This window comes from Bos indicus x Bos taurus, chromosome 24 (assembly GCF_003369695.1).
Source record: "Bos indicus x Bos taurus breed Angus x Brahman F1 hybrid chromosome 24, Bos_hybrid_MaternalHap_v2.0, whole genome shotgun sequence".
Classification (NCBI taxonomy): Eukaryota; Metazoa; Chordata; class Mammalia; order Artiodactyla; family Bovidae; genus Bos; species Bos indicus x Bos taurus.
Window position 1 is genome coordinate 20,819,102 of NC_040099.1, and position 15,621 is coordinate 20,834,722.

Sequence of the window (15,621 nt, forward strand, 5' to 3'; positions counted from 1 at the left end):
ACTGGGCAGTGTTTATAAAAATAATCCAGAACCCTAACTAAAATTGATGCACATATGTAGATAAGGCACTTAGGAAATTAAAATATACTGATAATAAATGTAGAAAATGTCTTCCAAATTGGCAATGTGCAGGATTTTGAACACATACCTTAACATATATGGGCATTAATAAATAAATGATTTTTGAAACACTGCTTTCTGACTCCAATGAAATCAACATGTTAACACGAACTAATAAGAGATTATCCTTGAATTCAGATTAATAGCCACACTTTAACCTGTGATCATTTTTTTTGACACCTGTTAATCAAGGAATATTCAACTCAATCCAAATGACCAATGGTTGTGTTTTTACACCCTCTACACTGGAGTTCCAAAAGGAACCTCCACACATCAAGGAAACCCAAAAGATGAGAGAGATGCAGACACACTGGTGTGGAAGAAGGTGATCTAAACTGCAGACAGCTTGCTGGCTGTCAAATCCACCCAAGACCACTGTGGGATGGAGCTATTTGACGGACAGGTCTGTGGTCTTCCAAACAGGTCTGTGGTCTTCCAAAAGATTAAACTTCTGGGAGAAAATGTCTTCATCCTTGTCTACATAATGCCAACAAAGGCTGTTCAAAAATATGGCTCTGCTGAGTAAAAGGTGGAAACAGTAGCCTTGAGAATTCAGAGAGATAGCACTACAGAACAAGCATGTGAGGGGGTATAAAACCAGATCGCCATGTGCTCAATGTATCTTTTAACTTTTTCACCATGGAAAACTTGAAATATGCAAAAGAAGAGAGAACAATTTAGGGAGCCAGGTGCCAATCAATTCACGTCAATCCTGTCCCATCTATCACCCCACCCTGTCTGCTGCCATATTCACTTGAAGCAAATCCCAGATGTCACATCATTTAATCCATAAATATTCTAATATGTACCTCCAGAGTATAGGAACTCTTTTTAAAATTATGTAATCACCATAAAAAATTAATACTCACCATAAAAATGAATATTTCTTAATATTATCAAATGTCCAGTTTCAACTGGACAATGACCAATTTCAACTGTCTCAAAATTACAGTTGTTGTTTTTTTACATTTTGTAGAAGGATCGAAATAAGATCCACATGTGGCCATTAGTTGATACAACTTTAAAATGTCTTTTAAATCATCTCTTTTTTTCCCTTGAAATCTGTGTGTTGAAGAAGCTATATCATTTGTCCTACAGAGTAGACTGTATTCTGGGTTGTGTTGATTACTTGTGGTGTGGTTTAACACGTGCTTCTGTCTTAGATAATTTGTAAATTAGTTACCACATAGAGAGGCAGGGTCAGACACATGCAGGGTTGAATCTGTTGGTATGACTGCATCCTCAATGGCAGTGTGAGTTTCCACGAGGAGGTACGTAATAGCTGGTTGTATCTCTTTTCCACTGTGTCAGCAGGTCTTGAAGCTCCATGCTGCTACTGCTAAGTCACTTCAGTTGTGTCCAACTCTGTGCGACCCCATAGACAGCAGCCCACCAGGCTCTGCCGTCCCTGGGATTCTCCAGGCAAGAATGCTGGAGTGGGTTGCCATTTCCTTCTCCAATGCATGAAAGTGACAAGTGAAAGTGAAGTCGCTCAGTTGTGTCTGACTCTTTGCCACCCCATGGACTGCAGCCTACCAGGCTCCTCCGTCCATGGGATTTTCCAGGCAAGAGTACTGGAGTGGGTTGCCATTGCCTTCTCCTTAAATCTCCATACCTAGATCCATTAATTCATTCAGGGTTGCAAAACTCTGATGTTCTAAGTGATACTCTAAGTATATCACTCCTTCTTACTAAATAGCTAGAATATTTTTATAAGCATACCTTCCCTCAACTACTGTTTGATTATCCTAAAGCTCATATAGGAAAAAGTAAGATAAATGTGTGATTTTAGAATTTTACCCATTTTTCAAAATCAAGAGCTGGTTCACCACCATCTTTCTTCCATTGCGAACCAATTCATTGTTACTCTTCAGTATTGTTATGAACTCGTCGATGTAGATTACGCTGATGTGCTTCAGTCCACTGTAACTATCATGCTTGTTGATGCTTATACTGTCCATCTTCAGCCAGCCAGTGGGAGACCTTCAACATGCTCCCAAGTTCCTCTGGCAATAATCCTAGTCTTATTTGATAGCTTCCTTGCTATCTGTATAATAATATGTTCCAAGTTTATTTTACCCATTTCCTAGGCCAGACTTGAAGTCAGCTATTTCTCCAAGAACTCTGGTTCCTTTCAGTATTTTAAGACCACAATCTCTGTGCTAGTAGTGGTTTTTGCTAATGGGTTGACCATTGCTTCTAGTACTTTTCAATAAACTTAGTGCTAGAAATATGCTTTCTTGCAAGTTTGTTAGGATAATAAACACCATGGGTTCATTTCAACACTTCTAATTAAATTCAGAAATCCAGAGTTTTTTTAACTTAACTGTTTTATCTTTCCATCAACTTTCTTCCACACACTAAGAACCCTAATCCTTAAGAACTCTAAGAATAACAAAATAAGAAAACACACAAACTGCAGTATCAGAATAGCAATACTAACACTACTACCAGCAAGATGATTATTATAAACAGTTGATCTGCACGCGTGCATGGTTCTTTTTCTTCTCAGAGTATATTCTACCCAGAGTACACAAACTGCAATGTTTCAAAGTTACTTGGAAGAGCTCTTCTCTGTGTGGTTCTGCCACCATCTGGATACTCAGCGAGATGAACAATGGAAAAGCTGAACAATGGAAACAGCAAGCAGGCTGAAGGGCTGTAAGAGTGAGGGTGTGGAGTGTGATGAGTGTGGACTTCCAGCAGTAAGAGTCCAGCCCAACTGCTGTCAGGAATCTGAGTTCAAGAGAAGGACATAACAGAGGGTAAAGAAGTTCTGTTTTGTTCAGTTGATAGGAATTTGCTGTATGACCCAGGGAACTCAACCCAGGGCTCTGTAACAAGCTAGAGGGGTGGGAAGAGGTGGGAGATAGGAAGGAAGTTAAAGAGGGAGGGGACACATGTATACCTATGGCCATCATGTTGATGTATGGCAGAGGCCAACACAATATTGTGAAGCAATTTTCCTTCGATTAAAAATAAAATAAGTTTAGCGGGGCTGGGGAAAGCTTATTGAAATTGAAAAAAGAAAAAAAGAGGCAGAGAGACACTGATGAATACATGGGAAGTGAAACTTGGGAACAAGTAAATAGCGAAGCATTTACTCAATTAAAAGAGAGGAAAGACTGAAGATAGACACCCTTGAGAAGAGTATTCCAATTGCCTGGTCTGTTCATCTATTGCTTCAGTAGCATCAGCCATTGCATGAGGCCCCAAAGAGCCAGGGATAGACTCCAGGGAGCTCACAGGTGACTGGACTCAGACAAGCGAGCTAGAGTATCTCAAGTTCTATTCCAGAGGTAAGCACAGGAATAGAGGTATTTGGAGAGCCCTTGACTGCCGTAAGGGTTCATCTAGAGAATCCCTGGCAGGAGGAGACATGGGGTGGGAAACTGAGAGACATGGGGAGTGGATGTGGGGAGGAACCATCCTGGGATAGAAGCAATAGGTCTGGGGGTGAAGGTACAGAAAAGAAAGGGCATGGCTTGTTCCCAGAACACAATCACAGTGAGATGTTACTGCAGCAAAGGACAGGGAGGTGGGTTGTACTGAGATTCAGATGTAACGCAGAAGGCTACACGGAACCAGCATGAGAAGGACTTTGTGAGCCCCCTCTGGTGGAAGCTGGAGGATGGACTGAGTCGTGAAGGACGGAACAGTGTCCACAACAGCTGTTACAATTCTCCCAGAAGAAACAGCCTGAATCAAGGCTGACCCCAAACCTCAAGGCACTTCTGAGATGTGTGATCTAAAGGGACAATGGTGACTCGGGGTCACACCTGTAGTGTGGGAAGCTGAGAAATGAGGACTCATCTCCAAAAGCACAATCACTGAGAAGGGCTCTGCTCTGGGAAAAAGATGAGGGCGTGAACAGTTGAGCAGGTTTTAAAACGGGACAAGAACGTGCAGGCAGGATGGCCTATTGGCCTGCCTTTCTGCCAATCCCCCTGAGACAGAAAACATCCATGAAGGAGACGGCCACTCAGGCTGGAGCTATCACTGACAGAACACTCTTTAAGGATGTGAAGGAGATGGGAACTAAAGACAAATGGACTGACTACACCCTAGAGTCTAATATCATGAGAGCGAGAATGATGAACCTACACAGACACAAGCTCAATGCAAACGCCATCTTCTCCACGAAGCTCATCTGGCCTTTCCTGACCCTGCCCTGGCACAGCGGCCTCACTCTCGGCCCCTGGCTCTCTGTCTCTCTCCCCTGAAATCTCCTGTGGGTGACAGCTTGGAGTTTGCCTGCACCCCAGTCCCAGCCCTCTTCACTAAGCTCGTGACTTGCCCAGGGGAGAAGCAGAGGGAAAGTTTGGGGCAAAGGATAAGATGGAACCTAACAGAGATGCCAGCACATGCACACAAGGGGGCGTGTCCCTAGCAGCATGGTTTATAACAGCAGAGCCCTGGAGAGGAACGCAACTGTCCACCAACAGACGATGAATGAAACAAACTGTGCTTCCTTCACACAGTGGACACTCAGAGCTACCTGGGTCATGCCCACACTGATCTCATTCTAAGTAAACTGTATCAGGATACATGCTGCATGATATCATGCATATACAATTGACACAAACGAATTTCACATATTGTGGGCGAATATGCACCACTAGTATCGAAATGTGCATTTGCATGGTAAACACTATATCTGACATTCAGCAGAGAAAAGCCCCCGAGAGAGTGGCCAGTATTGAACAGAAGACTTCAATTACATCTGTAGTAGGTATGTTTTTAAAATCTGAAGTAAACGTGGAAAAATATTGTGATTCTGATGATGTTTTCTTTACTTTCTATTGTTTGAAATATTTGATACGGTAAAAATACTCTTAACTGATATTTTGACCGAAATTTACTTTGTACTTTAAAGCATTTCTCTTTTTGTAATCAGTAAAAGGCATAAACTTGTCTGCATCTAACCCCACAGCAATGCAAAAACAGAACCTGAGAGTATTCTTTTTTTTTACCTGAAATATCTGCTTCAGGGAGAAGAGGGCCCTTCTTAAATCTCGTCCAGTGGAGTTGTACAGTTTTTCTGAAATAAAGAACACACCATATAAAATTCATTAAACTGACTCAACAGATGGTAAAAACAGAGACAGGGTGTGAGCAATTACAGAAATTCCGCTGGAAAGGTAAGTAAAACAAATTCATTTCATTCAGGATGCAGCCCCACCTCTAATGGTGCAAAGAACAGTCCAGCCGTTACAGGAGGCAGGAAGAGGGGATTGTGAGTGTGGGGAAGTGCCCTGATCTGCACCCTCAGCCCCCACCTCCCTCTCTCCAGAGCTCCAGCTGTTTACAGACGTAGTAATTCAGTTGGTAAAGAATCTGCCTGCCAATGAAGGAGACCCAGGTTCGATCCCTGGGTCAGGAAAATCCCCTGGAGAAAGAAATGGCAAGCCACTCCAGTATTTTTGCCTAGAAAAATCCCATGAACAGAGGAGCCTGGCAGGCTACAGTTCATGGGGTCTCAAGAGTCAGACGCGAATTAGCAACTAAACCACCACCACAGACTTGATAGTTGATAGCCAAATCTATCGGGAAAATTAACATAGTCAAAACGGAACTCATCCTTCTGTTTCCTCGTCTCACAGGCTTGCATCACCATACTCTCCACAGTCGGGCTCAGGAAGCTTCAAACTGCTTTCTTTTCCATGGAATCTGATGCTCACCTCAAGAGAACCAAGAGCAGCATGATGTCTCTAAGGACTGACTGGCTCCCACCTGCTGCCAGCCCTTCCAGCAGGGACCTAGCCTTAGCTCTGCCTGTATCTGGACTCTCCCTCATATAAGATGGGTTCGAGGATGAGTCCTAGCCTGGAGCAAGGCAGATGTAGGAGCCCCTGTCAGTATTCTGGGGTTCGATACTCAGGTTGAATTCTATAACTAGTGACATGTAACATGTACTAGTTGGGCCAGGCCTCATGCATGAGGAGGGGAGCCTGACCCAGGACCCACCCTCCAGCAGTTACAGTGGGCAGAAGTAGCAGATGGGTATGCCCCAAGTCTTCACTGGTCAGTGGGGCGGTGCCAGAATGTGCTGAAGGCATGGAGAATGCAGGGAGCATCCACTTCTACTGGTGCATGCAGACTCCCAGGAGCATGGATTCCGCTCAGCTTCCCAGGTGGCTCAGCTGCCCAGGGTTGGGTTTCTAACACTGTGTGTCAGAGAGCCCCAATATAAACCATCCAGAGCACATTTACTGAGCACCTGCCAGGCGCTGTTCTAGGCACTGAGGGTACAGTAGTGAAGAATGAACTCAGAGCAAAGACTAAGCAATCCAAGGGCCTGCATTTCAACCTGGTATGTGATTTGGGTGAAGTATACTACCTCTCTAAGCCTTGGATTCCTTATCCAAAAAGAGGGAACAGATAATAGTAGATTTAGTAGAAGATGGTTGTATGTGTTAAATCCAGCACTGAAATGATGCAGTGGAATGCAAAATTACTTAAAATACTTAGAATTATAGATTTCAAAGTAATGTCACCTGCATGGTAGGCAATCTTGGGCTTCAACGCCAGCCTATGGGGGGAGGTGGTGGGCAAAGCCATGTTCTCCTCTCGTGTGAGTGGAAGGGGATGAAATGCACAGATCTAAATGACTTAGCAGAAGTCTGGGTGTGAGAAAGATATGCCCCTTTGTACTGTGGCTCTAGAAGTGCCCCATCTGAGGTGATGGAAGGTTCCCATCTTAGAGAGACTTAAAATGATGGAGCATGGGCCTGGCTCAGCCTCTGAATGGCAATAGCTTCCTCGAAGGGCTTCCTATGGACACCCTGCCCACTTCCCCTCTTCTCACCCATCCTCCAGACCAAGGCCGGAAGGACAGGGTGAAAACCATCACCTGAAAACATCCCTGCCCCCATTCAAACCCTTCAGTGGCTGCCCACGGCACTAACAAACCCCAAATCCCTTCCGTGGTCTGCCAATCCTTGGTCACACAGCCCTGCCGCCCCCACCCCCCACCACATACCAACTCATCATGCAGCAGACACCTGTTCTCTCAGCTCCTGGGGCAGGCCAGTCTCCTCCAGACTTACTACCTACACACACAGCTTAAGAAGCAGAGGCAGGATCCTGTGGGGTCTGACCCCAGGGCCTCCTAGTGTTTGCCCATTATGCAGTTCCACACCTGTAAATACAATATGCAACCCCCAGTCGCTTGATAATTATGCAGTGTTTTGATTGAGAGAGAATCACTCCTTGTCTTCCTGAACACAAGGAGCCGGGAAGACTCCAAAGGAATCAACCATCCCCAAACTAAACATCTAATTCATCACAGACCCTAAAAAATGAGGCCCAATGACTCACAAGTCGACCTCTAAAGTATTTATATATGTGTGGCCTCAAAAGACATGAGTAAGAAATAGAGATGGCGGACTACAAGGATGTGCGCTCATCTTCTCCTGCAAAAACTCCAAAATTACAACTTGCTGCTGAACAACTGTCAACAGGAGAATGTTGGATCTTACTAAAAAAAAGATACCCCACGCTCAAGGGCAAAGGAGAAGCCCCAGCAAGATGGTAGGAGGGGCGAAATCACGTTTAGAATCAAACCCCATAACCGCCAGAGATGCTCAGAGGGCTCAAACAAACCTAGTGCACACAAGGACCCAGAGACCCCACAGAGACTGAGCCAGAATTGTATTGGAGTGTCTCCTCAGGGTCAGCAGTGGCCTGCCACAGGGGCAAGGACGCTGGGTGCAGCAGACCTGGGTATTGCATGAGCCCTCTTGGAGGAGGTCCCATTAACCCTACCATAGAGCCAACAGAACTTACACAGGACTGGGGAAACAGACTCCTGGAGGGCACAAAACAAAACAAAAAAAACCTTGTGTATACCAGAACCCAGGAGAAAGGAGCAGTGATCCCACAGAGACTGACTCAGACTTGCTGTGAGTGTCCAGGAGTCTCTGGTGGAGGCGTGGGTCAGTGGTGGCTTGCTGGAGAGTCGGTGACACTGACTGCAGCACTGCGTACACCTGACCTTTTGAAGGAGGTCACCATCATCTTCACTACCTCCACCATAGTTTGGTCTCAGGCCAAACAACAAAGAGGGAACACAGCCCCGCCCATCAACAGAAAATTAGATTAAAGACTTACTGAGCATGCCCCCGCCCATCAGAACGAGACCCAGTGTCCCCCTCAGTCAGTCTCTCCTATCAGGAAGCTTCCATAAGCCTCTTATCCTTCTCCTTCAGAGGGCAGACCAAATGAAAACCACAATCACAGAAAACTAAACAAACTGATCACATGGACCACAGCCTTGTCTAACTCAATGAAACTATGAGCCATGCCATGTAGGGCCACCCAAGACGGACGGGTCATGGTGGGGAGTTCTGACAAAACGTAGTCCACTGGAGAAGGGAACGGCAAACCACTTCAGTATTCTTGCCTTGAAAACCCCATGAACAGTATGACAAGGCAAAAAGACAGGACACTGAAAGAGGAACTCCCCAGGTGGGCAGGTGCCCAATATGCTACTGGAGATCAGTGGACAACTAACTCTAGAAAGAACGAAGAGACGGAGTCAAAGCAAAAACAACACCTAGTTGTGGATGTGACTGGTGATGGAAGTAAAGTCCAATGATATGAAGAGCAGTATTGCATAGGAACCTGGAATGTTAGGTCCATGAACCAAGGTAAATTGGAAGTGATCAAACAGGCGATGGCAAGGGTGAACATCAACATTTTAGGAATCAGTGAACTAAAATGGACTGGAATGGGTGAATTTAACTCAGATGACCATTATATCTACTACTGTGGGCAAGAATCCCTTTGAAGAAATGGAGTAGCCATCATGGTCAACAAAAGAGTTGGAAATGCAGTACTTGGATGCAATCTCAAAAATGACACAATGATATCTGTTCATTTCCAAGGCAAACCATTCAATATCACAGTAATCAAAGTCTATGCCCCAACCAGTAATGCTGAAGAAGCTGAAGTTGAATGGTTCTATGAAGATCTACAAGATCTTCTACAACTAACACCCAAAAAAGGTGTCATTTTCATTACAGGGGACTGGGATGCAAAACTAGGAAGTCAAGAGACACCTGGAGTAACAGGCAATTTTGGCCTTGGAGTACAAAATGAAGCAGGTCAAAGGCTAACATAGCTTTGCCAAGAGAATGCACTAGTCACAGCAAACACCCTCTTCCAACAACACAAGAGAAGACTCTACACATGGACATCACCAGATGGTCAATACCAAAATCAGATTGATTTTATTCTTTGCAGCCAAGGATGCAGAAGCTCTATATAGTCAGCAAAAATAAGACTGGGAGCTGTGGCTCAGATCATGAACTCCTTATTGCCAAATTCAGACTTAAATTGAAGAAAGTAGGGAAAACCACTAGACCATTCAGGTATGACCCAAATCAAATCCCTTACGATTATACAGTGGAAGTAACAAATAGATTCAAGAGATTAGATCTGATAGACAGAATGCCTGAAGAACTATGGACAGAGGTTCGTGACACTGTACAGGAGGCAGTGATCAAGATCATCCCCAAGAAAAAGAAAGGAAAATGGTTGTCTGAGGATGCCATACAAATATCTGAGAAAGAAGAGAAGTGAAAACAAAGGAGAAAAGAAAAATATACCAATTTGAACGCAGAGTTCCAAAGAATAGCATGGAGACATAAGAAAGCCTTCCTCAGTGATCAATGCAAAGAAATAGAGAAAAACAATAGAAGGGGAAAGACCAGAGATTTCTTTAAGAAAAATAGAGATACCAAAAGAACATTTCATGCAAAGATAGGCACAATAAAGGCAGAAATGGTATGGACCTAACAGAAGCAGAAGATATTAAGAAGAGGTGGCAAGAACACACAGAAGAACTATAAAAAAGAGATCTTCATGACCCAGATAACCATGATGGTGTGATCACTCACCTAAAGCCAGACATCCTGGAATGCAAAGTCAAGTGGGCGTTAGGAAGCATCACTACGAAGAAAGCTAGTGGAGGTGATGGAATTCCAGTTGAGCTTTTTCAAATTCTAAAAGATTATGCTATAAAAGTGCTGCACTCTATTGAGATAATCATATGGTTTTTATTTTTCAATTTGTTAATGTGGTGTATTACACTGATTGATTTGCAGATATTGAAGAATCCTTGCATCCCTGGGATAGATGCAGAGAAAGCCTTTGACAAAATTCAACATCCATTTATGATAAAAACTCTCCAGAAAGCAGGAATAGAAGGAACATACCTCAACATAATAAAAGCTATATATGACAAACCCACAGCAAATATTATCCTCAATGGGGAAAAATTGAAAGCATTTCCTCTAAAGTCAGGAACAAGACAAGGGTGCCCACTTTCACCATTACTATTCAACATAGTTTTGGAAGTTTTGGCCACAGCAATCAGAGCAGAAAAAGAAATAAAAGGAATCCAAATAGGAAAAGAAGAAGTAAAACTCTCACTATTTGCAGATGACATGATCCTCTACATAGAAAACCCTAAAGATTCCACCAGAAAATTACTAGAAATAATCAATGACTATAGTAAAGTTGCAGGATATAAAATCAACACACAGAAATCACTTGCATTCCTATACACTAATAATGAGAAAACAGAAAGAGAAATTAAGGAAACAATTCCATTCACCATTGCAACGGAAAGAATAAAATACTTAGGAATATATCTACCTAAAGAAACTAAAGACCTATATATAGAAAACTATAAAACACTGGTGAAAGAAATCAAAGAGGACACTAATAGATGGAGAAATATACCATGTTCATGGATTGGAAGAATCAATATAGTGAAAATGAGTATACTACCCAAAGCAATTTATAGATTCAACGCAATCCCTATCAAGCTACCAACAGTATTCTTCACAGAGCTAGAACAAATAATTTCACAATTTATATGGAAATACAAAAAACCTCGAATAGCCAAAGCGATCTTGAGAAAAAAGAATGGAACTGGAAGAATCAACCTACCTGACTTCAGGCTCTACTACAAAGCCACAGTTATCAAGACAGTATGGTACTGGCACAAAGACAGAAATATTGATCAATGGAACAAAATAGAAAGCCCAGAGATAAATCCATGCACATATGGACACCTTATCTTTGACAAAGGAGGCAAGAATATACAATGGATTAAAGACAATCTCTTTAACAAGTGGTGCTGGGAAATCTGGTCAACCACTTGTAAAAGAATGAAACTAGACCACTTTCTAACACCATACACAAAAATAAACTCAAAATGGATTAAAGATCTAAACGTAAGACCAGAAACTATAAAACTCCTAGAGGAGAACATAGGCAAAACACTCTCCGAGATACATCACAGCAGGATCCTCTATGACCCACCTCCCAGAATATTGGAAATAAAAGCAAAAATAAACAAATGGGACCTAATTAACCTTAAAAGCTTCTGCACATCAAAGGAAACTATCAGCAAGGTGAAAAGACAGCCTTCAGAATGGGAGAAAATAATAGCAAATGAAACAACCGACAAACAACTAATCTCAAAAATATACAAGCAACTCCTACAGCTCAACTCCAGAAAAATAAACGACCCAATCAAAAAAATGGGCCAAAGAACTAAATAGACATTTCTCCAAAGAAGACATACAGATGGCTAACAAACACATGAAAAGATGCTCAACATCACTCATTATCAGAGAAATGCAAATCAAAACCACTATGAGATACCATTTCACACCAGTCAGAATAGCTGCGATCCAAAAGTCTACAAATAATAAATGCTGGACAGGGTGTGGAGAAAAGGGAACCCTCTTACACTGTTGGTGGGAATGCAAACTAGTACAGCCACTACGGAGAACAGTGTGGAGATTCCTTAAAAAACTGGAAATAGAACTGCCTTATGATCCAGCAATCCCACTGCTGGGCATACACACTGAGGAAGCCAGAAGGGAAAGAGACACGTGTACCCCAATATTCATTGCAGCACTGTTTATAATAGCCAGGACATGGAAGCAACCTAGATGTCCTTCAGCAGATGAATGGATAAGAAAGCTGTGGTACATATACACAATGGAGTATTACTCAGCCATTAAAAAGAATACATTTGAATCAGTTCTAATGAGGTGGATGAAACTGGAGCCTATTATACAGAGTGAAGTAAGCCAGAAGGAAAAACACCAATACAGTATACTAACGCATATATATGGAATTTAGAAAGATGGTAACAATAACCCGGTGTACGAGACAGCAAAAGAGACACTGATGTATAGAACAGTCTTATGGACTCTGTGGGAGAGGGAGAGGGTGGGAAGATTTGGGAGAATGGCATTGAAACATGTAAAATATCATGTAAGAAACGAGTTGCCAGTCCAGGTTCGATGCACGATACTGGATGCTTGGGGCTAGTGCACTGGGACGACCCAGAGGGATGGTATGGGGAGGGAGGAGGGAGGAGGGTTCAGGATGGGGAACACATGTATACCTGTGGCGGATTCATTTTGATATTTGGCAAAACTAATACAATTATGTAAAGTTTAAAAATAAAATAAAATTAGGGAAAAAAAAAAAAGAAAAGTGCTGTACTCAATATGCCAGCAAATTTGGAAAACTCAGCAGTGGCCACAGGACTGGAAAAGGTCAGTTTTCATTCCAATCCCAAAGAAAGGCAATGCCAAAGAATGCTCAAACTACTGCACAATTGCACTCATCTCACACGCTAGTAAAGTAATGCTCAAAATTCTCCAAGCCAGGCTTCAGCAGTACGTGAACCATGAACTTCCAGATGTTCAAGTTGGATTTAGAAAAGGCAGAGGAACCAGAGATAAAATTGCCAGTATCCATTGGATCATCGAAAAAGCAAGAGAGTTCCAGAAAAACATCTACTTCTGCTTTATTGATTGTGCCAAAGCCTTTGACTGTGTGGATCACAACAAACTGTGGAAAATTCTTAAAGATATGGGAATACCAGACCACCTGACCTGCCTCCTGAGAAATCTCTATGCTGGTCAAGAAGCAACAGTTAGAACCCGACATGGAACAACAGATTGGTTCCAAATAGGAAATGGATTATGTCAAGGCTGTATATTGTCATCCTGCTTATTTAACTTCTGTGCAGAGTACACCATGGGAAATGCAGGGCTGGATGAAGCACAAGCTGGAATCAATATTGCTGGGACAAATATCAATAACCTCAGATATGCAGATGACACCACCCTTATGGCAAAAAGCAAAGAACAAAAGAGCCTCTTGATGAAAGTGAAAGAGGAGAGTGAAAAAGTTGGCTTAAAACTCAACATTCAAAAAACTAAGATCATGGCCTCTGGTCCCATCATTCCATGGCAAATAGATGGGGAAACAATGGAAACAGTGACAGACTTTATTCTTGAGGGCTCCAAAATCACTGCCAATGGTGACTGTAGCCATGAAATTAAAGATGCATGCTCCTTGGAAGAAAAGCTATGACAACCTAGACAGCATATTAAAAAGCAGAGACATTACTGTGCCAACAAAGGTCTGTCTAGTCAAAGCTATGGTTTTTCCAGTAGTCATGTATGGATGTGAGAGTTGGGACTATAAAGAAAGCTGAGCGCCAAAGAATTGATGCTTTTGAACTGTAGTATTGGAGCAGACTCTTGTGAGTCCCTTGGACAGCAAGGAGATAAAACCAGTCAATCCTAAAGGAAATCAGTCATGAATATTGATTGGAAGGACTGATGCTGAAGCTGAAACTCCAATACTTTGGCCACCTGATACGAAGAACTGACTCATTTGAAAAGACCCTGATGCTGGGAAAGATTGAAGGCAGGAGGAGAAGGGGATGACAGAGGATGAGATGGTTGGATAGCATCACCAACTTGATGGAGATGAGTTTGAGTAAGCTCCAGGAGTTGGTGGTGGACCAGGAAGCCTAGCATGCTACGGTTCATGGGGTCACAAAGAGTTGGGCACAACTGACCAACTGAACTGAAGTGAATAAATAGAGTGAATTGCATCCCCCTTGTAGTAGAAGCCAGGTCCCTGGGAGATCACTCTTCCTCCAGTTTCTACAGCTAACATATCAGAACCTGAAATCTAGAGGGACAGACTTTGTTTTTAGCCAATATCACTTCTAATAAGAATAAAGTTCTCAAATGCAAGCATGGGGCTAATATATCTGGAAGAACAAGGGCAGATTTCTCTTGTCCAGGAAGGGCATCAGTAGAGGAGAGATTCAATGCCAGGTACCTCTTTACAACATAGTAAGGCTTGCATTAGACTTTCTTGCTTATGTAACTTTCTTGCTTATGTCTCTTTTAGTTACCAGTGATCTATCATGGCTTCCAATTCATGTGAATAATGATTATGGTTTGCTGTGTTCTGGTTGCTAAGGTTTTAGCACTTGGTGCTATAATCAAAATAATCAGTTTTTAAAATGAAGATTAAGTAGTTTTGTGAGCTATAGTTGATTTACAATGTTATGTTACCTGTATAGAAAAGTGATTCTGTTTTATATATTTTTGTTCATATTCTTTTCCATTATGTTTTATTACAGGATATTAAATATAGTTCCCTGTGCTATACAACAGGACCTCGTTGTTTATCCATTCTATATGTAACACTTTGCATCTGCTAGTGCCTAACTCCCAATCCAAACCTCCCATGCCATCCCTCTCCCTCAGCAACCACAAGTCTGTTCTCTGTGTCTGTGAATCTGTTTCATAGATAAGTTCGTATCGTATTTTAGACTCCACATATAAGTGATAATAATATGGTATTTGTCTTTCTCTTTCTGACTTACTTTGCTTAGTATGATAATCTCTAGGTCCATCCATGTTACTGCAAATGGCATTATTTCATTGTTTCTTTATGGCTGAGTAACATTTCACTGAATATATGTACCACATCTTTATCTATTCATCTGTCGATGGTTGTTTCCATGTCTTGGCTATTATAAATGGTCTTGCTATAAACATAAAGGGTGCGTGTATCTTTTTGAATTGTAGTTTTGTCCAGATATATGCCCAGGAGTAGGACTGCTGGATCTGGCAACTATTTTTAGTTTTTTGAGGAAACTCCATACCGTTCTCCAGTACTCTTGCCTGGAAAATCCCATGGACAGTGGAGCTTGGAAGGCTGCAGTCCATGGGGTCGCTGAGGGTCAGACACGACTGAGCAACTTCACTTTCACTTTTCACTTTCCTGCATTGGAGAAGGAAATGGCTACCCACTCCAGTGTTCTTGCCTGGAGAATCCCAGGGACAGCGGAGCCTGGTGGTCTGCCATCTATGGGGTCAAACAGAGTCAGACAGGACTGAAGTGACTTAGCAGTAGCAGCATACTGTTCTCCATAGTGGCTGCACCAGTTTACATTCCCACCAACAGAGTAGGAGGGTTCAAATAGGGATTAAGTATTAATAGATAAAAAAAAGATTCAGTTGACAATTACAACATTTTGTTGAAGATTTTTACATTCATATTCATAAGGAGCATTAATCTACAGTTTTCATTTCTTGTGATGTTGTTGACATTGAGTTGATGCCAACCTCATGAGCTGGGAGTGTTCTCTCATCT

The 15,621-nt window shown here is 42.4% G+C and overlaps 1 protein-coding gene across 10 annotated transcripts in view; it reads right to left on the reverse strand.

The window, feature by feature from the left end:
- Positions 1-15,621, reverse strand: part of FHOD3 (formin homology 2 domain containing 3) — a 521,961-nt gene that overhangs the window by 285,787 nt on the left and 220,553 nt on the right. For all 10 annotated transcript variants that reach the window (XM_027526407.1, XM_027526417.1, XM_027526409.1 and 7 more), the window contains exon 4: positions 5,094-5,161. In XM_027526407.1, the coding sequence (XP_027382208.1) occupies positions 5,094-5,161 (68 nt within the window). The remainder of the gene's footprint in view (positions 1-5,093; positions 5,162-15,621) is intronic.